This window comes from Falco naumanni, chromosome 8 (genome assembly GCF_017639655.2).
Source record: "Falco naumanni isolate bFalNau1 chromosome 8, bFalNau1.pat, whole genome shotgun sequence".
Lineage (NCBI taxonomy): Eukaryota > Metazoa > Chordata > Aves > Falconiformes > Falconidae > Falco > Falco naumanni.
The window spans coordinates 59,873,864-59,899,816 of NC_054061.1; the positions used below are offsets into that span (position 1 = coordinate 59,873,864).

The 25,953-nt window shown below is 40.3% G+C and overlaps 1 protein-coding gene across 3 annotated transcripts in view; it reads left to right on the top strand.

The window, feature by feature from the left end:
- The window catches only part of DIP2A (disco interacting protein 2 homolog A), a 121,747-nt gene that overhangs the window by 64,683 nt on the left and 31,111 nt on the right, over window positions 1–25,953 (top strand). For all 3 annotated transcript variants that reach the window (XR_005829446.1, XM_040604697.1, XM_040604698.1), the window contains exons 5-18: window positions 3,526–3,771; window positions 10,093–10,221; window positions 11,028–11,147; window positions 12,358–12,555; window positions 14,229–14,320; window positions 14,569–14,679; window positions 15,428–15,551; window positions 15,825–15,934; window positions 16,364–16,466; window positions 18,147–18,211; window positions 18,531–18,624; window positions 19,076–19,195; window positions 20,613–20,727; window positions 21,849–21,988. Coding sequence is in view for 2 of the 3 variants with exons in the window: in XM_040604697.1 (XP_040460631.1) it covers window positions 3,526–3,771; window positions 10,093–10,221; window positions 11,028–11,147; window positions 12,358–12,555; window positions 14,229–14,320; window positions 14,569–14,679; window positions 15,428–15,551; window positions 15,825–15,934; window positions 16,364–16,466; window positions 18,147–18,211; window positions 18,531–18,624; window positions 19,076–19,195; window positions 20,613–20,727; window positions 21,849–21,988 (1,767 nt within the window). In the remaining variant the exon portion in view is untranslated. The remainder of the gene's footprint in view (window positions 1–3,525; window positions 3,772–10,092; window positions 10,222–11,027; window positions 11,148–12,357; window positions 12,556–14,228; window positions 14,321–14,568; window positions 14,680–15,427; window positions 15,552–15,824; window positions 15,935–16,363; window positions 16,467–18,146; window positions 18,212–18,530; window positions 18,625–19,075; window positions 19,196–20,612; window positions 20,728–21,848; window positions 21,989–25,953) is intronic.

A 25,953-nucleotide genomic window follows, 5' to 3' on the forward strand; every position in this document is an offset into this window, starting at 1 on the left:
TCCTGAGTAGTCAGCAGCAGAGCACCTTCTGGGCTGAGGGCGGTGCCACGCAGGGGTACGGGACACGTTACGGGGTGCAGGGCAAAAGTATTTTGAGATTGCGTGAGACCTGTTGTGGAATGTTTAGGTGAGGAACCACAGATGGGGAAAAGGGTAGATTTAGGTGATTTGGGGAGGAACAAGTGTGGGGAAAGCAGTGGGGTAAGGGGATAAAAAGGGCTGGTCATGTATAACTGGTACGCTTGCCTGGCCGTGCCCTGCACCTGACCCTGCGCTCTGTCCTCTCCTCCTGTTATACTCCATTTCTAACAGCTCTCCTGGGTGAGGGACTCTATAGTCTGTGTGCGTGGAGTGGCTCAGTCAGTCTGTACAAATGGGGTGGGACTGCAGCCTTGGGCTTGTATGTCCATTTGGCAGCAACTGGGGAGACTGGGATCTGGGGACCGTTGCCTGTAGCCTGAGTGTCCAAGCCCAGCTGCTGGAGGGGTCCATGTTGTGCTTGTGTGTGCGTGTATGGTCTCCATCCTGCTCAGCCAGAGAGGGGAGCAGGATGAGGCCATGGGATCTACCTCTGTGTGTTTGTGCTGCTGGAGAGTGTCATCTTCTACATGCCTGCCCAAGTGGTTAGCAGAGAAGACAAGCAAACTCATGCTGGGCTTTAGGGGGATACGGGTGCCTGCTAACTAATACATTCTGAAAGAAGAGTTAAGTGTCTCTGAGATCTGTTGTGCTGTTTCTTAAGAGAAGGTGACTTATTATGAGATACCTTTTCTACCTCTGTAAGATACTGTAAGGCCAGTGGATGAATTCTGTATCATGGGAGATCATAGAAGATCATGTATCATGGGAGGCCATTCAAAAATTTTCTGAAGGCTTGCTTCAGCTATATCAATTCACAAAAATAATTGTCTTTTTATGGCCTGCCTTTATTTGCAAAATCAGTTCAGCAAGAAAGATTTAAAATTACAAAGAACCTGAGTAGTGGCGAAGCATCTAGTTTTGTTGTCTTGATCCATTAAAGCACTGTCTTAAAATCCTTGTATTGGCAGAAGTTAATGCAACTAAAACCAGGCTTTCTTGATAACTGAAATTTTGTTACAAACAGTTACCATCAGTCACCAGGAAGGAAGCATCAGTTTCTGGTCGCAATGTTAAATTCAAACCCAACTCCTGACCTGCAGTAATGGAACTGCTTTCATCAGCCATCCTTCCAAAAATTTTATTGTACTTTTGTTTTCGTCCCGTCGAGTCTTTCATCCTTCCCATATGGATTTCACGTGATCAGAACTTGAGCTGTAGTCCAGATGCAGGTTTGGTCCAAAGGGTGGTGGTTTCTGTGGCTATCTTGGGTCAGCTCCCAGCCAGGAAGAGCTGCAGGCCAAGTACATAGCATTCTGCTCACCGCACACCAGAACCACTAATTAACTCCTGCAACTGCCGCAGAGCTGGTTACTGATGTTACCTTGTGACTTTTCTGTTGTAGTTAGGCTTTGGTATTAGAATGTTTTTACTATGGATCCTTCATTCCTATACACAGTTAATGTTTTACATTTAAAGTGAGGTTGTTTCTCCTCTCCGCTTATGAAAGACTTCTGAAAGCTTAGAAATTTTAGAGGCTTCATTAAACTTGCATCTGGGTAAGGAGGTAGCTTCAGAGTGTGTATTATTTGAGAAACCTCGTGGTTTTGTATTTTTATTTCATACTTGATAATAGATCACAAATGTGGTGGTTTGGTTGTGGGTTTTTTTCCCCAAACCTGACTGTTGTCCTATCTTGTCCAATATTCCTGGGAATTGTTTATTTTTGCTTTCTGTCTGAAAGAAAGGGAAGGTCGCAAGCACCAAGGGGCAGGTTTGGCTCCTCTCCAGGAGGAGCAGCCAAAAACTACAACCATGGCAGCAGACCAGAAATATCATACAAGGCACAGACCCAGGAATGGTGATGCACCACAGCTGTATCTTCTCAAAGATCAATTGTTTGTGTATTTTCATCCAAAATTGTTATGTTTGACGAGGGATGGTCAAGTAATGAGAGATCCACAATTTTAACTTTAAAAATGCCATAGAGTTAAATGGGCTTCTTATGAAATGATGTCTGATTTTTGTGGTTTTAGACTGTTTAAAAGTAATTGCTTTGAAGCTATTGGAAATGCACATACTCTTGAAAAGCAGAAAATCAGACACGTGGTAACTGAAATTTGTTGCCAAAGATAAGGAAAAGATTTTTAATGTGGCTTCAACAAAATTTATGTGGAATTCTATATAGCTGAACAGTTATGTGTTCAGAGGATGTTAAAAACAAACAATAAAAACAAACAAACAAAAAGCTCCAAAATTAAATTTGCAGAATTTCTCATGTAACCCACCCCACTATCACCCAGTATTTCCATATCTGGAAGGGACTCTAGAGGATAGTAACGTACACCCTATCTTTTTCAGAAGCTGTTTTTCAGCTCGTGCTGACTTCTTAATTGGTCTGGCCATAGTGTGTGACTTAAAACTACTCTTCACAAACTGACTTGATGCAAACTTCAACAGTATGTGGGCATTGCATTGTTTCAGGAGCTTTCCTTTAATTACCTGGGGGGGGGGGGGGGGGGGAAAGCTGGGGAGGGACATAAAAGATCAAGTTCTTAAAATGCAGCAGTCTCTTTAGGAGGGCAGGATTTTTTTTTTCTCTAATAAGAGTTTGTATTTTTCACTGAAAACTAACAAGGATGTATTTTCTTGATATTTAGAAAGACCTTTTTATTTGTTACTGAGTGGATAACAATGTGGAAAGTTTGAGTGCCAAAGGGAGGCTTCTGGAATGCTGTAAATAACTGAATCATAGTTAAAATAGGAGCCCTTTATCAGATTTCTAACAGCAACAAATCTACATCTAGAATGAAAAGATGCTTTACTAAGCATTTCTGTGTCGTTCTTGTTTGTATCAGTTTGTGGTTAAAATTTATGCTTTTAAATTTCTTCTAATTATCCTTAGATTAATGATATTACTCTTTCATTGAACTTGATAGCACAATGTTTTTGTGAGTAATTAGTTCTCAAAAAATTTGTCGAAGGAATCAAAAACTGAAGAATTACCACCACCACCACCCCAAATAAAAAGAAAATACCCAGCAAAAAATGTAATGGAATTTGTTCAGGTAGCTTGAGATCCAGTTTACTTGTTCAGAACAAAGTATTCTTTCAGCAGAGTAGGTATGCTGTACTCACTGAGCATGGTTAGCGAATGTACTAGGTAACTTAGGTAAAGCCTTTTTTGAGTCTTAATGTCATTCCAAATACAGGAGGTAGCTGAAACTTTGCCTCAAATATGTTCTAGCTATAATGTGTAGAAGTTGTTGCGTTAATCTAAAAAATGGCAATGAGCAGAATATGTGCATGTGAATATACCATTTGCTTAATACACGCATCTCATGTGTAGCACATGAGAACGCTACCTGAAGAACATGGAAAACTTCATGTTCCCGTCTGTTGGGTCATTCCCACATTACATGCCTGTCATCGTTATTTTAATCACAGACACATCGTCAGCATCAGAAGATGAGGGCTCGTTACGTCGGCAAGGGCGGATCACCTCCACTCCGTTCCAGAGCCATTCCAACGTAGAGCCCTGGCTTAACCGGGTTATTCAGGGCTCCTCCACCTCATCCTCTGCATCCTCCACTTCATCTCATCCAGGAGGGAAACCTGCTGCCGCTTCCAATACTGCTACTGCCACCGCTGCTGCCACTGTGCTTGCAGATCTCATGGCACACACCCAGCTAGGTCAGTAAAGAACTGCCTGTGTGGTTGGAATAAAATCAAATTAAAAATCCCAAAGCGAGGCTAAACACAAAAGTCTTCACCAGAAGATATCTGTAAATAGCCTTAAAATGTACAATCCACAGACCAGGTATGTATGATATGTATGTATTTAATTTAAGCCGAACCAGTTGTTCATGAGATCTGAACGTGCATTCTTCTTGGTAAAATGCTTGATTTATCAAGAAAGGTTCTTACTGGGTCAAAAGCAGAATTTCAAAGGGATCATATTTTTGGTGCATGCTTTCCCATCCGCATGTATTTACAATACAGACAATATCAGGTTGTGGATTTCTAAGGTGACTCAGTTGGGGAACACTGAGAAGACCATAAAAACATCTGGAACCTTTTGAGAAAGTTATGAAATCAGAGGTACTGACAAAGCTAGATTTCAAGCTCGAATGTGATTTTTTTTTTTTTTTGTGTCCTTTAGGTAAAATTTAGATCATGAATAGGCCTTTGTTGTGAAACTAGAGTGGAAATGTAGTACTGGTAAGCCAAAATGTATATGTGTGATTTGTTTCAAGCTCTGTAAAGCCGAAAGTGCAGAACTTCAGGTTACTTTTTTTTTTATTTTATTGTTTCCTAAAATGCAGAACACTAGTCTTTTGCTTTTGCAAAATTTGGTAGGGAGGGAGGATGGCAGTCTTTTCCATCATGGAAGTACTTTTTACAATGTTTTTGTGAAATGTAGTGGATTTATGTGCACGCAGTACATCTGCACTAATGTTAAGCAATTGGAAAGGACCTAGACAAGAAACAATAGTTTTGTATTTCTAACCAGTTTTTTTTCCCAAAGTAATTTAGAAAAATGAAATGAACAATGATGGTTTGTATTTCACCTCTGGGCTACAGCATGAAGTTCTTGTGCTTCTAGTAATATGCAATAGGCATCACCTATATTGTTTCTGGACGTTTCAGGTTTTGGCAGCTTTAGTGCTCTACTTACCTGACTGTTTACCTGTGACCATGTGCCTACATGCGCTATACGGACAGGCTTTATCCAGTTGTTTACCGAGGACAGATTAGGTCAGATGAAGAAAACACACTGAGATGCTTTAGATTTAAACTGAGTCTACAGGGTTCTGTATACTTAGAGATGTTAGTTCTTGTGATAATTTAAGACACAAATACCTTCTGCAAATAGCTGTTCGTTTAGCTGGTCTAGCTGTTAGGCTCACGTTCTGCTGAAAGCCCAGTCATGTGTCCTTTAGACTTCTCTGTTTAGATGATACAAACAGTTCACAGTTCTCTTAGGCGCGAGGCAGCTGGTCATGAGAGGGTCGCTTCTCTGTTCTTTGTGGATTTGCCCTCAGAGTTCCTCCTGCCTTATGCTAAGTTTGGGGCATCAACCCTATAGTAGCTATGGGCTTTAAAATGCAAACAGTGCTTGTAGTTTGTGACAGGGAGTTCTACTTCTTCAGGTTCCTAAAGCACGGGGAAAGGAGTGTGAACAAGCTAGAGGCTCTCCAAAAGAGGATCCTCCAGATCTTCTGTGTGGCTTAGGTGATGCCAGAAACAGGGGTTGACTCATTTTGCTGTGACTGACATCCCAGTTCTCACAGCACAGGCAGTTTTCTGTAAGTGGAGCTGACATGGGAAGAGGTAGTAGCTTGCTTTGTGCTCTGGGAGGCTCGTTAGGTTTCAGGGAGTCTGGGAAGCGTTATCTGTGTCGCTCCTACATTCTTTTGCTCCCTGCTCTGTTTTTCATGGCAATCTCTTTATTATGGAAGCTAAGCATGAGAGGAATTCCGGTACGTAAGCTTTTACAAGGCACAATGTTTTTCCGCAAGCCTGCTTGGTGCTGCTGCCTTAGAAAGCTCCTGCATGTTGAAATGTTGGGGTTTGGTTTGTGTCTTAGAGAGTTATGGGCAGTGTTTGGCTTTGTTCATTTTTCTGTACTTCATCAGTACTTCATCCATAAACAGAGAAAGAGCTGCCTCTGGTTAAATTTTGTGCCTCTATTGCTAGTGACATGTTTCCGTTTAAAGGCAGTAAGATGTTCTGTACAAAGAAATCTGAAATTCCATCTTCCCATTTCCAAGCTTATTTATAATGAGAAATTTGCAAAATTTTTTGTGTACTTAGTGAATGTAAGTAAGATGGAACATGTCTCTGTTTTGCTTTGAGGGCATTCTGGATTTCACGCTGTGGATTTATAGGAAAAATGTTTAACTCATTAAAATTAACAAACTTGGAAGGTTCAAGGCCAGCTGGGATGGAGCTTTGAGCAACCTCATCTAGTGGAAGGTGTCCCTGCCCCAAGGCAGGGGGTTGGAACTAGATGATCTTTAAAGTCCCTTCCAACCCAAACCATTCCATGGAGGCTCTCCATAATTCCAAGCATGATTGATGAAATTCTTAATATAGCTGTAAAAGCTTCAAAAATACACAAAATGTAACACAGCATCCTGTTACATCTGTCTCAGGCCATAGAAATACACAGCAAATTTCACAACTAGCTTCTTAAGACCTATTCATCAGATATTTAATTATCAAAATTGTATGCAAAATCAAGGCCTTATTTACAGTTAAAAGTCCAGCTTTTAAGCAATTAAATGTTGGACTACATGCAGTGGAGTGGTTTGAAATTTCATTAATGGGAAATAAGTGTGCAGTTACGTTATCTGTCAGGAAGGGAGCTCAGGGATCATAAAGAGCTGTTCTACTAAAAATATTCAGAAAGGTAAAATTTCCAGTGCCTTTGACAAAAAATTAAATGTCCTTCTGCATAAGAATAATCTTCCTCATTTCTGAAATGCTTGCCATGTTCCATCAATTTTCATTTCTAGCTGGGTAACATTCGTGCATGTCTGGTAACAATTCAGTTGTGACATTTTTCATGTTTGTCTGTAGTCTTCCTTGCTCACAAGAATATGAAAACTTATGCAGTTCTTACGTGGCAAACCTTTCTGATTATCGATAAATACTAGTGTACTTTCAAAAAGGACCCTTTTAATTTGTCCTAGAGCATAGAAGACTATTTATTTTCTCAGTTAATATGCTGCCATCAGCAATATAAAAGGCATCTTATATATTTTAAATACTGTGCCTTACTAAAATATTTGGTATTTTGACTATGTACTGAATAACTATTCACAATTTTGATATGTCAGAGAATTTAAATTTAGCAGATCGTTCCCTTGCGGCTCATCTTCTCCAGCTTGCATTTTTAATGATGAATCGTACTAAATACCCAAGCAGTAGACTGCAGTGTTGCAAGTGCAAGGTTACAGCAATTAATAAAGTCAGATAGGAATATGCATTGTTTTTAAGCTGTTCGTTGATCAGCTATAAAAGCAAGGAGAACATCTGGATGTTGTTTGGGGGGCTTCTTTTTTGTAGTGTAATATTTTCTTTAAAATGAATAAGGCTGCCAGTGTGTCTGGGTTTTTTTCAAGGTCACCATCTCAGCTATGGAGTATTTCCCAACTTAGCTCTTGTTAGAGTAGCTGGAAAAACGGATTATCATGGTATTGACCCACTAGTTATTGAACGACTTACAGTTTGGTTTTTTAAGGGGAAGCAGCGTTATAAGCGTAGGTGTTCTGAAGTGCCATGGCTCTGTAAGCGGTTTTACAGGAGCTGTAAGAGTGAAGTGTGTTTAGAAACGGTTTCAAAGAGTTTCTGGAAGAGGAAATGCAAGAATGAAGTAGTGGCTTGTGGATGCTGTTTTGTGTTCTGGCTGGGTTGGTGCACTCTTCTGGTGGTTTGGTTTTTTTTTTCTTTTCTCCTATTGTTCCCATGCAATGTAATAAACTTCTTTTAAATGTCTGTTTTGGTCCAGTGGTTTCCTAGAGACGAACCAGTCATACATAGCCATCTCTAGGTCTAACCTGACTTCCTGCTAGGGAGGGGACTTTTCTTTACCCTGAGATTCCCCCTTAGAGCCTACTTTCTCTCTAATGCCTAGCTTTTTGGTTTCTGTATCATATCCCCTTTGTTCTTTCTTGGGCCACTGCTCTCTTTTGCATTTATGTCTGTCTTCTAATCAATAATGGAAAGGTACTTCAGTCTAAATCCAATTAACATTTTCCCTGAAGTCACAAGTCTGTTAAGATATTATTTTTTTTTTTGACTACTCACCACTTCTTTCTCTGCTTTGCCACAGTATCTCTAGATGATACAGACTAATTTAATGGTTTCTCATGGGCATACATTAATAAAATGCCTAAATAATTAAAGAAGCTAATGTGATTTTTATTTGAGCATAAATCCTGAAAACTGGACTTGGTCCTTCTGCATGCATAGAAAGAATTTTGCCTTCTCAAGGCAGAATTAGGAGGGAGTCAGTTCTCTGCTGTATGCAAGATGAAATAGATGTGGGCAGCAGAGAAGTTGTTCATAAGGTCACCTGCCGTTTCCCCTCTGTGGTGAGGGACATCGATTTTTGTGAACCTTGGCTCTGAGATGCTTGTAAGATACATGAATGCTCTAGATTAGCACCTCCATATATAGAAAATTTTTGTGCTTGTTTTCAGTTGGGAATGATTGTTAATGGGTTTTTTGTTCCTTTTCTGAGCATTCTCATTTTTTGTGTGATTTCTTTGAGCTGTTCCCAAGTACACAGCTCTTCTGTAAAATGTTCCCAAATAGCTTCTTTCTTCTGTTATTTGCTGAGCATCTAATTGCAGAGCTTTTGTATTTCAGATATTTGCCTCATGCATGTGGGTGGAAGATTGCTTTTTCCCAAGAGAAATATGCACTGTAAAACCTGCATCCAGCAGCATTTCAACTTCTGTACTTTATGCACAGCTTCTGACCCTGATGTGCACCAAGTCTCACAGTGTGTGCCAGTCTGTCTTGTCCTGTCTTGATTGTTTTATTTGTACCTACGTGTACGTCACTTTCAGCGTACATTTTGAGTCACCTTAATGTTCAGTGGTGACAACTTCATCTATTGGAATGCCATTTGGGGGCCTTCCACTGATGAAGCCCCGCTGCACATACGTCCCTAATTGTAGTTCTTGCTGGTGTATCCAAGGAGTGAAAGCTTTAGACACGGATAATCACTGCAGGGTTTCTCAGGTGAGAAGTATGGACTTAGGGGCTAATATTGCAGTATGGCAGCCAGGTACATTTGACTGTGCCCTCTTTTCTGTGGTTGATTTTTGTGCTACTTGTTTTGGGACTTCGGTAAAGCTAAGGAAAATAAACAACTAAAAAGCACCTAAAAAAGTATATAGAACAGAGCAAGAGTGTTTCAATTTACTCGGAGTGCGCAGGCTATCTATATGCCCTATAAAATGGTTATACAGATCAGCTTTATGCTGATTTTATTTGTCACTTCTTGTTACTGGTTCTGGCATTTATCAGAGAGATGAAGCGATACTTTGTCCTTCAGGTACCTTATGCACATGACAGGAGTTTTGGTCCTTGCTTTGTACTCAGCAAGGCAGGTCTCTGCAATACAAAAGTTGGCATTGCAGCGATGACCATTAGAAAGTATGGGAATGGATTTCTTTTTATTTTCTGGTGATCCCTCTAAAACTGCTTAGAGCTGTACTGGTGACTGGTGGCTTACATGTCAGCTCTGGAAATCTGTGGTCAGAGCTATGAGCGCTTGTTATCTTAGTGCTCATTGTTTCTGCAAAATGGGTGAGGTAGTACATGCATTTCACAGCACTGCCCAGATCTCCATATGTTTTTGAGTTCTTTCCTGCAGGGTTTGTGGCATGCTGAGGCCCTGCAGGAGCTATCACTGCAGAGCTGTGTGACCCCAAGCAGTTCCTCCAGCACAGCGCAGCAGCATGTTCTTAAACTCTTTCCTCTTGCACTCCTATTTTTACTCATTAGGATTCTGAATATTTTGGGCCTGCAATTCTTGTTTTTTCTTGTTCGAACACTTCTCCTGGATACTGCCACTTCCTAACCTGTGATTCCACTACAAAACCTTTCCGTAATCTAGGTGACAAATTGGGAATGATGATATTCCCGAAGCATTGCTCTGCACCACAGAAGAAACAGCTAGACTTGTGCTGTTTGTTCATAATGGATCTCCTTGGTTTCACCTTGAAGTGATGAAGTGAACCACCGCTGTCTTTTTTTGTCAGAATTTGGATCCCTTGGGAAGTTGGAATAGCCCCTCTCTACTCTGGAAGGACATGGTGGTTCCTTTCAGGTTTCCCTCTGTATCTAGAAGATTTTGGTTACAGTTTGATTCGAGAAATCAGTGTTTGTTAAAAACACCTGAGAAAACAGCAAGAATGCTATAAGAAGCAGCTTTGGAGATATTGATTCTTAAGATGACTGATGAGCTCCCATGTCTGTCTTCCTTTTCTACAGATAACCACTCTGCACCTCCAGATGTAACCACTGGCCTGGTAGAACATTTACATCATGAGCGTCCACAGGTAGCATCAGTTCGAGGAGTTCCCAGAGGCTACAACAGCAGCATTTTGGAAACTGCAGATGGTGATTGTATTACAAACCTCCTACCCCTCTGTCTTGTGTCCCTTTTTCTGAATAAGCGAGTGCGTAACAGAGCGTGATGCCCGTTGTGTGCTGCGTACCTGCCCCTCCAAAGCTCTGCAGCAGTGTGGTGTGTCTGTGGGTCTGTCACAGGGGAGGGAGCTGTTCTGTGTTCCCCATCTTCTGCTGGTGGGAGCCATGCCCCCATTTCTGGATATATTTCTATGGTAAAAGGCAATGTAAGCCCTTCAGTCTCACGTTTTAATTTTGTGTCACCTCAGAGCTATAGATTGCCATAAATATAAATAAACATACATATTTATATTTCATTTAAAATATATCGCATATACAATTGAAAATCAGCATTCAGAATGGGTTTGTGTTGTGATTATTTTTTCCTAGACCTGTAAAATAATGAAAGATTGACTTATTTTTTCCGAGCATCCTCACACTTTCAGAACTGGGTGAATGTTAAGATGCAGCAAATACCTAGAGCCTTGAAGAAAATAACATTCTTCAGGTTTGTATTGGAATCTCATGAAGCAGTCAGCAGTTTGAAAAGCTAAAGTGTGAGAAGGTATATGCATCGTCCAGGTAGCTAGGGAACAGTGTTGTTTTAAAACAAAAAATCCATGGTTGAAACTGTTTCTGATTAAAGCTGGCTTTTTCCAAACAAGCTGCTCAACTTGAATGACTCTTCCGCATGAAAGCTGCACTGAGCTTAGCATAATGTTGTCAGCAGCGTGGCAGCATGTGTTTTAGTCTGTTTGTTAATATATGGTAAGTAATAAGTCTTTTCTGTTTGGCAGGTGTCCCAGTGAATAGCAGAGTGTCCTCTAAAATCCAGCAGCTTCTAAATACCTTGAAAAGACCAAAGCGCCCACCTTTGAAAGAGTTTTTTGTTGATGATTTTGAAGAACTGCTAGAAGGTTAATTTTCTTTCAAACACATTTTTCTCTCTGTGTAAGCAGTTCAGGAAAGTACAGATGCTTCTTAGCAAGTGTTGTTTTCTTTTCCTCTTCCCAATAGAAAATCATGGTGGAATTGTTAAATTAGAGAGAGAATGGTCGTATGTTATGACCATTGAAGTGAAGCTATGTTCAGTTCAACCCTCCCACCCAGTGTACTTGTTCTCTTGTCCTCTCTCTTCTGGTGGAAAAAACCCATATCTTAGAAATGGAGAAGTTGCTTAGCAATATGTAGAGCTGCCTTTAAAACCAGCTGCATCAGCTGAGTTTGGAGGATCATTTGCGTTCTGTTCTTTTAGTCTTAAAGAGTAAATGAAAATTTTGTTCTTGATGTGACATTTTTGAGCAGCTGCTACTAGATTCCCTGTACTATTTTTTTGATGCTTTAAGATACAAAGTGATTGCAGCTCTAGTCTTTTCATTGAGGTGCATGTGTGTTATTGTGGAGAGCAGAGAGCATCACTTCGAACTGTTGGGTTTAGCTACGGCATAGATTGAGTGTTAGCTAAATCCAAATGTCACTTTGTTTTAATAACTGAGATGAAGATACTTCACCTTCTTGAGCAGCTTGGGGCAGGATTTTAACAGCAGGCTTCTCAGAGACCAAATGGCATACAAACCCTGCAATGTTCCACCGCTGAGACATGGTCCAGAAATCAAACGAAATATTCTGTGAGCAGTGCAGCTTTAATTGTAGATAATCTGTACAAGGAGCATATCATCCAGCTTTTTTAAAAAATACATTTTCATAGAAGCATAGTGTCATTCTTCGTTACCTTTTGAGAATTTGGTGCAGCAAAAATAAACAACCAGTTGTCATTGAAGCCGTTCTCTCTGATAACACTTCTTGACTTGGGTTAGGCTTTCATTTAAATAGATGTGCAGAACAAAGCAGAAAATACCATCTTTCCAAAGCAGAGAAAAAAGTAAACTAGAGATTCAAATTCGGTGCCTGTGGCCCTTTCCTTTCAATAATGTGGAATCAGAACTCTATAGTGATGGTAATTATTTTTTGTGAACCAACAGATGATTAGTGTAGCATCATCATAACGCAGAGAAGTAATGATAGCTTTGAGGAAGAGGAAGGTGAGAACAGTTTGTAGAATAGTCTGTTAAGTGTAACTTGCACACATTGTAAAGTTTGATATTTGCCATTTTACTCTGGTTTTAGTGCAACAGCCTGACCCAAATCAACCAAAGCCTGAAGGAAATCAGATGAATGTACTCAAAGGTGAACCCTTAGGTGTGGTAACCAACTGGCCACCTTCTCTGCTGGCTGCCCTGCAGCGCTGGGGAACTACCCAGCCAAAAGCCCCTTGCCTGACGGCACTGGATACGACTGGGAAAGCTATTTACACGCTCACCTACGGTAAGTGTTGGTGCTAAGTGTAAGGAAGGATTAGACGTTCGTTGCAGAATGAACAATTTGCTTTGCTTAAGAGGGGCTGACTGTGCTCATGGTACATACTTTGAGATTGCTATTTGAATGCAAATTACTAATTCATTGCATATGAAAAACATTTGAAAGTTAATGAAGGGAAAATGTCTATGGTATTGATTCTTTACAAGTGACTGCTTGTAAATTTCAAACAATCGTGGGGGGGGGGAGTTCTTAAAAGAACACTAAAAATAGCCTGGTGTAAAATAGGAGGAAGAAACAGATGAGTAATAATGCACTTTTCAGATTCCCAGAGTAGATACTAAATTTTAGCATATTCTTGCATATCCTTATAGAGAAGGCTTGTATTTCAGGAGCATATTAAGGATGTTACTGTGGGAAGTGAAACTTGCCTGAATCAATACAAGTGATGTAGTAATTTCATTTTTTTGGAAAATGATTGTGTCCCCCAGGACAGCTAACTGCAGCATTTCATTGTATAGTATGTTACAATGTTAAAATTTCTTGTTTGCATTCTTATAGATGAAGTATACTAGGAAACGTAGCTGAGCAGCTGCGTTAGTTTTATCGCTTTGCAGTGGAGCTTTGAGAACCGTTTAGAATATCATGTTTAGTTCTGCATTTAAAGAAAGGAAAGGAAAAGACAAACTAAAAAGAAACCAAGCTCTAAATTGTACTTGGACACTCTGCTAGCTGCACTGAATGGCCAGTTCGATAAAGAACTGGAGGTTTGAGGTACTTGAGTCCTGTGTAACTTTTCTTTATGTAACTGGAAATTACACAGAAAAAACCCAGCTGTTGAATTGAAGAAGTCTGAGGCTGACAAACATAAAATAACTGGTAGTTGCTACGTGGTCTGAAGGGATTTGAGTGTGGATGTCAGTCCATGGTAAAGACGCTGTACTAGAAAGCTGAGCTCCAGAGGCACGTGGTTTGCCAGGGCGTGCATTTTTTGGGGTTCTTGCTTTTGATTTACCATTTACAGTGGAAGAGTTTTGCTGTTGCTCCGTTTGTTATAGACAGGTGGGGTTTTTATTTAGCAAATGTGGAGGGTTGGGGTTTTTTTTCAGGCTACAAATTAAGAATTTATTTATATATTGTGTCAAATAAGTAGTTAGATTGTTGTCTTTGTATTTAATAGCTTGGAATAATTTTTATATTCTGAATTACTGAAATCTCTGTAGATCACTACAGGGCACTTAAGTGGCATTTCACAGAGCCACATATTCTGGCATGTACTCCTCCCCATTGTTCCTTAAATTTCAGTTAATTTTTTTTGGCCAGTTTAGGATTTTTCTTATCCCAAGCAGATTGCTTTCTCTAAGAGCCCTTAGGAAGGAGTCTTGTTAAGTGCCTTTTGGAATTGCAGTTAGGTTGTATCAACCAGACTACGTGTGTGTGTGTGTGTGTGCGTTTGCACTGAAGCATTGGAAGAACGCAGTAGGTTTGTGGGGTGGCATTTCTTTCACAACAGTAATGTTCACTTTTCCCAAATTACTTGCTCATGTGCCTGTTGACCTTGCTCTAATAAAACTGACTTGCCTAGTGCATATATAAGGCACTGAGATTTGCCGATTAAGTGTTAAAGTTTTAGGTTTTGGGGTTGTTTTTTAAAATTTCTGTATTGTCTTTTTTTTCTTCAGGCAAGCTGTGGAGTCGAAGCTTGAAGTTAGCGTATACCCTGCTAAACAAGCTAACCACTAAGAATGAACCACTGCTGAAACCTGGAGACCGGGTAGGCTGCTGCTGGAAATGATCTCCACAGATAAAACAGTCAGTGGGGAACAGCTTTAGCTAAAAAAAATCTTGTAATACTGTGGCTTGTAATAGCATGTTACCACAACGTTTAGTATTTCTGTTCCTGGTTTAAATATGAATGTGAACATTGCTGTGAAGATTTTCTTTTTCTCAAATGAAAAAGCAGCCCTTACCCCACAAATGACGACAAAAAACATTTATTGTTATTTGAATGTATTTTTGTAGGTAGCTCTCGTATTTCCTAATAGCGATCCAGTTATGTTTATGGTGGCATTTTATGGGTGTCTCCTGGCGGAACTTATTCCTGTCCCAATAGAAGTTCCACTAACAAGAAAGGTAGGCAAATACATTCAGCATTTTTATGGTTTCATAAATAAATGAAGTGTGGGTGGGGTCTCAAGCCTAGTATGGTGCATCGGCTGAGCTACTCAGTGCATGTTATATGCTTGGAAAGTGTTTTAATATTTGGCTGGGGAAGGGGGGAAATAGTTTGAAGCTAGTAAGTTAACTATTTTTAGGATATGGAACCATAGAAATTATTTTAATTCATTATTTTTTAAAAGATGTGTGAAAGTATTTCTCAAAATACAACACAGAAATGCTGTCTTTTCAGTTCTCACGTTGAGTAATGAGAGCATAGGCAGGCAGAGACACCATAGTTATTGGAAATACTGGTATAATCCCACACACATTGAGCTTATTAGGGAAGAACTGAAAAGACACAGGCTGCGCTTTTCAGTGCTGCAGGACTCGGAAACAGCAGCAGACCAGCTCTCTGTTCTACCAGAACTTGCAAACATCGCTGTTGGGTTGGAGAGAGCTGCACGAGCATTACTTTTGACACTGCTTTGCTACCATTGCTTGCCAGATCTGCTGCCAAATCTAACTTTGTTGGCACTAAGCAAAACTAAGCCTTTTGAGTGTAGATTTGTCTTTTGTCTTCCATAAAAGGTCTTACGGGTTGGAAGCATACTTTTTCCTGTGATATAAATTGGCTTAATATTTTCTAAACATGGAAAAGTTACAGTAAACCATATGAAGGCTTCATTATTTATAAGTTTGCTATAATGTGTTTTCTCTGTAGGATGCTGGCAGCCAGCAGATTGGATTTCTTTTGGGCAGCTGTGGGGTAACACTAGCTTTAACCACTGACGCCTGTCAAAAAGGCCTTCCTAAAGCTCAGACTGGCGAGGTGGTTACATTCAAAGGTATGTTTTTAAGCTACTCAAATGTCTTTATAGGATAAAGACAATATCCATTGCTGCTATTAAACAACAATCTTTGAGTTTGCTTGCCTGCTTCTAGCTTACATACAAAGAACGATTGCCTTAATTGTCAAGGCAGTACTTAGTGCTGCTTCCTGTCAGAGGGGTGATGCTGCAGCCTTTGCCTGCCTTGTGGTGTTATCCCCGAATGCCGGGGCAGGGAGGGAAAACAGACTTTGGAACTGTAATGACAGTAGCTTTTCTCTTTCCTTGAAGGCTGGCCTCGTCTCATTTGGTTTGTGATTGATGGGAAGCACCTGGCAAAACCAGCTAAGGATTGGCATCCACAAGTACGGGATGCCACTGCTGAGATTGCTTATATTGAGGTGATCCAGTGTAATATGCCTAATCTACGGTTACTCTCTTGCAGTTTCTGTCACGGCATGTTTTCTTCCTTTAATCTCTTGATGCAATAAGAGAGATGACTGTATTATTTTTAACTGTGGAACAAGAATGCTTCCCTCAAGGTTGCCAGGCAAACTGTCATTTGAGTGGTTGTGTTGGATCAAATTGAAGATTGGGGATTATTGGCGTTTTTGGATCCGAGATGATCTGTTTAATTGGAGTAGAGAAACAGTCAGATTTCATATGATAGTACTGTGTTCTCTGAACACAAATGTATTCTTTATGTAGCTTTTTGATTTTTTTTAAGAAGCTTGCTTCATTTTTGTAATAAAATGTCCTTTCAGTTCAGAACTATAAATTTTCTACATTTTGGTGTTATTCTAACGCATATGTAAACTTTCTTTTTTCAGTACAAAACAAGTAAAGAGGGCAGCACGGTGGGCATTACTATATCTCATGCTTCCATGCTGGCACACTGTCATGCATTGACGCAGGCATGTGGTTATTCAGAAGGTAAGTTAGATAGGTACAGCTTTAAAATGATACTCATAACTTTGAATATTCCGACAATTTATGCTGCAAAGTCATGTTTAGTGTCTTAAAAGAACTTTAGATAAGCAGTAGTAGCTTTGACTGCAAAGGGGAAGACAAACTTGCGCATTCAAAATTGGTGTGCTATGTGAAGGAAAATAAGAAGCCAGTTTTGAAACCATAATCATAATGTATTAACATTTTTTTAACCTAAGATCCTTACCAATTTTATTCAGATGTTTGGATGTTTCAGTCTTCATAAATTTGTTAGTTGGTGATAAGAGCTATACTGATTATTTTTTTTTCATCATCTTGAAAACAGCTTTGCTACAAATCTGGTTTGCCCTCCCTAATGCCTTTTGAACACACTGGCCACTTTAAGAAGTTGTGAGTAGGCCAGTTTGAGATGCCCACGTGTGGAGTTGAAGAGCCCTCCCTGCAGAAATTGATCCTGGAGGCCATTTGGGTAGCTTGGATCTCTTTGAAGAGCATTGGATGCTGCCCATTGCAGTTGTAGCAGCTCTAACAGTGCAGACTGGTGTGCCGTGCAGACAGGCTGGTGTCAGTTATGCAGCTTCTTACCTCTTCGGGGGAAGAGTTGAGGTTATTGACCAAAAGGAAGGCCTTTGGAAGTCCTGACTTGAAACCCAGTAATGACTCGGTGGGATGTAATATGCATCATAGGCCTTACAACTCTTCTACTTTTGTGATTCCTCGGAGTGTGACTTGACCCCCGAAAGACAGGCTTGATCAAGAAAGTCCGAGTTACCCTATTGAAAACCACCCCAACTTGCTTGGCCTTACTGCTCTTGCACCTTTGATAACCCTGCCTGCCTAGATCACTGGAAGTCCCGGTGCAAGTCACGTGGTCCGATTACTTACACTAGGTCTGTGATTGTAGGTACTGCATCTGAGGGCATGAGCAGGCTGCAAACAGTTGCTAACTGTCCTCTCTTGCACTTGTGGGATTCTTTCCTTCCTCATTTGGGCAACCGGTTTAAGCCTGGTGGTGCTTTCAAGTCCACATAAGTAGTATGATAGGGTAAAAGAGGTTTTCACAGCGAGGTGTCTGTATTCTTTTCACTTACCAAAGAGGACTCTCCCGTTTTCATTTTGGGACACCTTCCCATCACAGCTGCCGACTACAAGAACCGTGCCAGGAGAGGGGGCAGTGCACCCAGCTTGTAGGTAAAGGATTGTACAGTGATTCCTGAATCCTGAAAGGATGATGGCAACTAGTTATGGACCAAAGGGGTCCACACGTGTTAATTCAGACAATTGCGGAGTAACATGTTACTGGCCATTAACATTTTCGATCTTCACAGAGCGCACTGAATTCTCTTGTCCTCTTGTATGTTCATTTTTCAAAGCTATTGCCACACGCTAGAGACGCTGTCACAAGGTTTGTGCTCTGTGTAAGCCATACCCAGTATACCTTGTAACAATCTAATCTGTTATCGTAATATAAAGATGATTGTTGTAAGGAAAATAAGACACTTCCAGCTTAAGCAGTCTGTGTGTTATAGACAAGAAGCATGGCAACGTAACTTTGATTTCTTAGTAGTGCTGGAAGTTTCATAGTTGCTTTAACAAATATTTTGGGTGTTTAAATATTTTCATAAATACGCTTCTTAAGTCTGATAGTTTTTCCTTTGCTTTCAGCTGAAACGCTAACAAATGTCTTGGATTTCAAAAGAGATGCTGGTCTTTGGCATGGAGTGTTAACGGTGAGTATTTGAATGAATGGAAAGAACTGCAGCAAGTTGCTTCTCTCAGGGGTAGAGTGCTGGTATCAGAATGAGGTTATAAACTCTGTTTATGTTTCAGTATTTATTTTTTTCAGAATAAAGTGTTACTTTTTCAATAACAGACTGCACAGACATAGCTTATGTTTTTACTAAGTCACATAGTTTTCACTAACAATTACATGTAAGAGTTACATTGTAGCTGTAATGAATTTTTTGGTGTTTTTTTTTTAAAGTGTTGGTACATGTTGTGTGTTCTTTGAACGACCTGAAAGTTTATTTTTAAATATTTTTCTGATAGAGTGTTATGAACAGGATGCATGTCATCAGTATTCCCTATGCATTAATGAAGGTTAATCCACTTTCCTGGATACAGAAAGTCTGCTCATACAAAGGTAACCTTAAAGGATTTTTACTTAACCCATCTCTTTTTGGATGATTTAAAAAAAAATAAAAATAATTAGTTTGTGTAAAATGTCTGCTCTAAGCTGAGGCCACTGCTGTTTACCCAGATAACTTTCTCTGCCACATCTTTAGCAACTGGGGACTCCATTTCAGTGTTACATGTACCGATAGATTCGTTGATGAGTGACATTGATGGCTTCTTCTGATAGACTTTTAAAGAAACTGTGTTTCTTATCTCAGTATTTGAATTTATACCAAACATTTAAATTCTATAATCAAGTCCATCTGGAGATGTTGAGTATACATGTCGTATTAGTTAAATATTTGGCAGTTGTATTTGTTTCATAAATTTACGTAAATACACAAAAATATTTATATACATTTATAATTGGACTTTGTTTTGTTCTGCACACACACCATAATTATTTTTTTTACTTTCAGCCCGTGTAGCAGTAGTGAAGTCACGTGATATGCACTGGTCACTTTTGGCTCAGAGGGATCAGAGAGATGTCAGTCTGAGCTCTTTACGAATGTTAATAGTGGCAGATGGAGCTAATCCATGTGAGTATGGATGCGTTTTCTGAGTGTCGGTCCAAGGTGAGCTGAAGCACGCTGTAAATCACAGATCTTTGGATCTGGACTGTAGGATCTCTCAGCAGCGCTGGCTATAGTTCGTCCTCAGCAAAACAGACAGCAGCAATATTTCTTTGCCAAGGACACTGGAGCAAAACTTCCATACAAATTGTTCTGAAGGATCTGTTCTTCATAGAAGGAATAGTAGGCAATGTGATTTGAAAGAGGCTTTTAAAATTTCAAGTAAATTGTAATGCCAGTTTCAAAGTAGTTGCTCATGTATTGCATGTAGACATAAAATCTTTGAGTTGCAGTGTGTCTGATTCTGTACATGACCCTAGGGCTTGTCTCAATCATGTGCAAGGACATAAAAATGGGAGCAATCACAGCCTTAACTCAAAACCATGACAACTATTAACTAGAATATGCGGTAGGTTCTTGCCTTTTTCTGCCAATTGTATGGTGGTGCTTTACAGTAATTTGAGAAAGCAGCTGGGAGGGTTGGGGGGTTTTTTGTGGTTGTTTTTTTTTTTTTTGCAAGAGGCAAGAATATACATACCTTAGTTGCTTAGTTTTGCTGTTGTCATACACCAGAAAATCAATAGTATTTCAGGTTCCTTGGAGTTGCGTGATGAGAGGTCAGCAAGGTGCTGGCAGAAGGTGAAAGCTTGAAATAGTCTTGCTATGATTGTATTTGCTGTAAGCATTGTTTCAGAGCTGATGCTTGCAAAGTTAGGCAGTTCATTCTATAATGAGATGCTGTTTGTAAGCTAGTGATGCTGCTGCTTTTTCATTGCTGTTTGCACTTCTGTGTAAATTCATGTTTTTTTCAACTTCATACTTTCATCAGTGCTATACTCTTACATGAATTGACACGAAATGATACGTAGGATGTCATATAATCAGTGAAGTTTGCTGGTTCGTGTTATGTGCTGCTGTGCCACAACTGTGCAGTACAAAGCTGTAGGTGATGAGGTAGCCTCTTGCATTTTGGGCTGAGTGCTAAAGGCCAGTTAGAGTTCTGAACTGAAGATATGTCAGAAGCATTTGATGTTAATTTCTAAACGCTTTGGTTCTGTGACCTCTGTGAGAAACACTCATATAGGAGCTATATAGGAAACTGACAGATACAGTTACCCTTAGTGACAAAATACTGTGATTGCTGAAGGACTGTCCATAAAGTTAAGTGTTACAGAACGCTCCCAGAGAAGAGAGTATGCAGCTGTTTTTTCTCCAAATTGTAACACATAATAATAGGCTGGAATGTCTTTTAGACAGTTTGAAAGTATATTAGTTTTATGCACAGGTACAACCATATTTGTGTAGCTGAGCTAAGTGTAGACTTGGAAATCCTACGGCTCAAGCTTTGGTGAAATGTTTCTAGTTGTGCGATTGTTCTTTTTAGGGTCAATATCTTCATGTGATGCATTCCTGAATGTATTTCAGTCCAGAGGCTTGAGGCCAGAAGTAATCTGCCCCTGTGCTAGTTCTTCTGAGGCACTAACTGTTGCTATTCGCAGGTAATTCTCTTTTCTGAGAAGTGAACTGCATTTCTTGACTATTGAAACGTATCTGACTATTGAAACATTAAAATGTTAGTCAGAAAAGACCATTTTCTGCATAAAGGTGCCCAAAGACCCAGACAGAGGAAGTCTGAGGCTTGCAGGTATCTCCTTCACCGAAGGATGGATGGGTTTTGTTTGGTTTTGCTTTAAAAAGTTTAATATTTCCTAAAAGTAGTCAGTCATAAGAGTTTTGGGTTTGGGCTGGGTTGGGTTTTTTTTACTGCTTGGGAAAAAGAGGTCTCATCCTCACTGATGCTGCTGGAAGACCTTTATAAAATACCCCAAAAATCAAGACTGTTACTTACTTGGGAGGAAGATGATGATGCTGAATCTTCAATTGCTTATATACAATGTCTTGTAAACAGGGGGCTAAAGAAAGAAAAAAATATTTGTAACTGGTCTGAAAAATACCATTGAATTTCTGGGGATAGCAAGGGGTGCTCTGAAAAAAAAGGAAATACTTTGATTATTAGTAGACATACGGATTGAATATGCTGGAATTTTTTTATGGTGGTTTTTGATCAAAATGTGCTTTTTCAGAAAAACAATTTAAGAAAACTTGAAACAAAAAAGTTTGAGATTTTGGAAAGTACTTTCTCTGATGGGAGGACTGACATTTCCTAGTTTTAAAGAGGTGTGCTTACCTATTTTTTACAGCAGCACCTGGAATCTTTTGCTCTGTTCCTTCCTGAAAGTTGAACAGTTACACAAAATGGAGTTGTTGGTCCTCAGTCAATTCTGCTTAGAGTAAGAGGTGTCAAGCCCTTCAAACACTTGGTAATTTTTCCTGGTGTTTTGAAAAATCAGCCTTCAAATGCTTATTCTTGACACTTCTTTGCCCATAATAGAACTAAACCTTCTCTGTAACATTTTAGAGTGCAAGGAAGCTATGTGATGTTTTGCGATAGCTCTTTTTTCATCTAGTTAAAATATATTACCAGTCTTGAACTCTGTTTAAAACAAGAAACCGTTATTTCTCTTAACCTTAACAAGCCTGAGAGACTCACATGCTATTTTTGATGGCCATATTGCCATTGATTTGTTGATTCATACCTGATTTGACTTTCTGTTTTCAGACCTCCAGAACTGGGTGGGCCTCCTCCAGGAAAAGCGGTGCTGTCTATGAATTGTCTGAGTTTCGGCGTGATAAGAGTGGATACAGAAGAGAAGCTGTCAGTGTTAACTGTGCAGGATGTTGGTCAGATTATGCCTGGAGGTAAGAAAGCATTTCATGTAGGTTTAAGCATACTCCACGAGAGTTATCTACTATTTTATACTTGTGCTGGTGAAATAAATAAAAATGTCAAATTGTAAGTGCCGTTAAGGTAGTATGACTTACGTTTTGATGCATTACCTAAACGCGCGACGATTAAGTACTGTCTCAACTGGATTATTCAATGTTTTCAGTAGAGGTTAATCCACGATAAATTTGAATGACCACACGTTTTGGTATGGGCGGACGCTATTGGCTGGCCTGCAGAGTTGTTTTCTTTTTCACTGGTTAGCATTAGTGCTGACATACAGCTGTGTAATGACAAATACAGCAGGACAAAACAAAACGTGAAGTGTAGTAAGAAATACTGTCTTTGATCCAGAAGTGACAGTCCACGCGTTAGAATGAAATGGAATTTAATGTTTTGTTGGAAGGGACCTGCAATGATCTATCTAGTCCGACTGCCTGACCAATTCAGGGCTGACCAAAAGTTAAAGCACGTTATTAAGGGCATTGTCCAAATGTCTCTTAAACACCAGCAGGCTTGGGGCATTGACCAGCTCTCTAGGAAGCCTGTTCCAGTGAGTGACCACCCTCTTGGCAAAGAAATGCTTCCTAATGTCCAGTCTAATCCTCTCCTAGCACAGCTTTGAACCATTCCCGCATGTCCTATCGCTGGATGCCAGGGAGATCAGCACCTCCCTCTCCGTGTCCCCTCCTCAGGAAGCTGTAGAGAGCAATGAGGTCGCCCCTCAGCCTCCTTTTCTCCAAAAAGGACAAACCCAGAGTCCTCAGCAAGGAAGACATCCCCTTGGTAGAAGAGCTGAAGTTAAGGAATACTTAAGGAAACTGCACGTGCACAAGTCCATGGGCCCTGATGGGATTCACCTGTGAGTGCTGAGAGAGCTGTTTGATGTCACTGCGAGGCCACTGTGTGCAACACTGGGCTTCCTAAAGTGGGTAGATACGGGTATTGTTCCCCAGCCCGTTAAGTGGCCTGAAGCAAAGAGACTTTGTCTCTTTCCTGTTCTCTTTTGAGGCAGGGCTGCTGAGTCATGCCCTACTTGGAGAGGAGGGCACTCTGAAGAAGATTAATAAAGTTAGGGTGCCAAACTAGACCTAGGGCTCTGGACATTGACTGGGATCTGTGTCCTGAAAGACCACTTAGGGCCATCTACTCCAGAAGTGAAGATTGCAACACTTAGGTTGGTAGTGTAATGTTCCCTGGCACTGTCTGTCAGAGGTAGCTTTGCTAGCTTCAGGCCCTGTCCTGACCTGGGTTAGGTGTGCTTGGAGAGGATGATAGACAGATTGTCTGGAATTCTCCTTACCCCTTCAGGTTTACTGTGTAATGAACAAAGAACCTGATTTGTTCTGGCCATGCCCTTGGCACCTGTGGCTTTGCTGTTCTTGGTCCCAGTAAGAATAAGAGAGGAGGGTTCCCAGGCCCTCCTCTCTGTAGAGCGTATACTCAGGGTGAGGGTGGGGAGCCATCTTGTGCTATTTCAGCAACCAGCTCTTCTCCATACATCAAGGCCCTCGATACGAGTAAGGAGGCAGACACCTTTCCAGTCTGGTGATAAAAATTTCAGCCGTCATGTAGCAAGTGGTACTGATCTTGTTCATTTTCCTCATTGCTCCCAGAACCACTTTGCAACCAATAAGGTTGGTGGATGGGTTATTCTTGCTGAACTTCAATTCACATTCAGATCTTACTCCTGCTACTAATAACAACTTATGTAGAAGCTCTGCACTTCATACCAAAATAAAGGGGAAGGAGCTGTTCCTGGGGGGATTCATGTCCAACATACTTATTTAACTGCAGAGAATTGAACATCTCTATTGTGACCTTCTAGGTAGACAAGATACTAAAAATGTTCTGGGAGCAAGGACTTTGTGACCAGCCAGTGAGTTTTAATACATTCCTAGATGTGTTCATAGAACTGTATGTATTCTGCAGATCCTGCTGGAGTTTAGTGTGCCAGGCACCCTCAGGCAGGTGGTATCTGGGTAGGTCTGTGAAAAATCCTTGTGTCCTCTTTGCTGTGGCAATTAATTAGATCACCATCTCTCTTTTCTGCTCTTGATCTTTGAGCATACTATAGCATTGTGGATCTGAGACAAGATAGATGGGCTGGGTAATTTACAGCAAAATAACTTCTACTTCAACTTAATGCTCTAGGAAGTAAGTTTGTTAAGGGCAGGCCAATGTGAATACAGCCATTGAGGGTAATGACTGCTTTGTTGTGTGGCCTCAGTGTGAAAACATGAGTGCAGGGAAAAAAATTTAAAAAAGATGAGTGTGGTTTAATGGCTTCTGAATTGCTTCACCTGAGTGTTCAAATTCAGATGGTAACAGTTGTCTGCAAAGACCCAGGTCAGCTGTGACTGGCTTCTGTGTCTCAACAGAATGGTCATTTTTCCACTTCAGTGAGATTACAGGTGGCATTGTCTACCACTGCTGCCTGCTTCGGCTGTTCACACTACTGATGACCCCTTTAAACCCCACTGAAATTTGGCTGTGCTCCCAGTCTTCTACACAGATCCTGGGTTAGTCACAGGAACAAGAGGGAATAAGTTTGCATGCCCTTCAGGTAGTCATGGATCCTTTGGTGAACTGGCTAAGGTTGAACTTGATGGTCGTCTGGTTTTTGAGAGTTTAAAAAAGTGGTATTTGATGCAGGATCAATTAAAATCTTCCTTTGGATCAATTTATCACGTGGAGATCCTCCTGGCTTCGCTGTAGGCTTGCTGTCTGGGCAGTGTGCTTGACTACACTAAGGCGCAAAGCAGCCTACAGTTGTGTTGCACCTTAAGCTACGCTTCATGTTCAGCCATTACAGCTGTAAGTCCCCTTGGGTAATCTTCCGTAGCGCATTTGCTCAGGGGCAGGTTCAAGTGTACCTTACGATGTTGGAAGAATTACCTGTTTGTTTGTGGGTAAGTAATTTCACCTTCCTCTTCGCAGTCATTATTGAAAAACATGTCCCTGTCCTTGTTAAATGCTTAATTGGGTAATCTTTGTCAAAACTCCTCTTCCTCTGTCAAATGCCTGGCAAATCTAACAGACCCTTCTGGTTTAGGATGCCATTGACAGACAGTTGACAAGACTACCATGACTTTCTATACATTAGTAAGAAACATCAAGTTACTTGTCAGATTTTGTGAGGGGAGAACAGTCCACTGTGTGTCCATTTAGTCCCTTGAAGTGATATGACTTGTTAATTGATGGCTATTGCTATTTTAAAATACAGTAGCAACTGGCAAAACTACTTGTAGGTTAAGCAGAAGTTGAGCAACTTCATTCATTAACTCTTTCAAAACTGTGTTCAGCATTGGGCTATCCCTATATGGGGCAGATTAGCTTCAGTTTGACCTAATAATAAAAGTTCCAGGTCTGAAGGTGTGTTTTTAGCAGAAATTTGTCTGTACGTTCCTTAGGTCAGAACATGCAGTTTTTTCTAGACAAGAATCCAATGACTTTGTTCCCTGTGACTGTTTCCTAAAAAAAGAAAAAAAAATCAAAAATTTAAAATTGTTAAAAGCTTCCAGAGTAGGAAGAAAGTAAAATCACTAGCAGATATTTATAGATGTGTGTCAAATGAAAAGAAATTAAGGAAAGTAATGACTTATTTTCAAGTGAGTCCTGCATGTACATTCTAACAGTGGATATACTTTTGCCTTACCTTGTAAGATTTGTGCTTTTTCCTGTGTAGTATTCATGGAGGATGTGCTTTGTCCATTCTCACGTGATGTTTGGCATACAGGAGAGAACATACCACCATTTCCTTTCTTGTTAGTTGCCCTCTTGAATTACTCTGCTGACAGATGAGTCTTGCTCTTTATCTGGTTTTGGTTTTGTAGGTTGGGTTTTTGGGGTTTTTTTTTTTGTTCCCTTAGATTGGTGTGCTTTCACCAAAGGCCTAATTTGAGTCATGTGCCATCCCTGAAGGCTTTGTTCCGTCTTC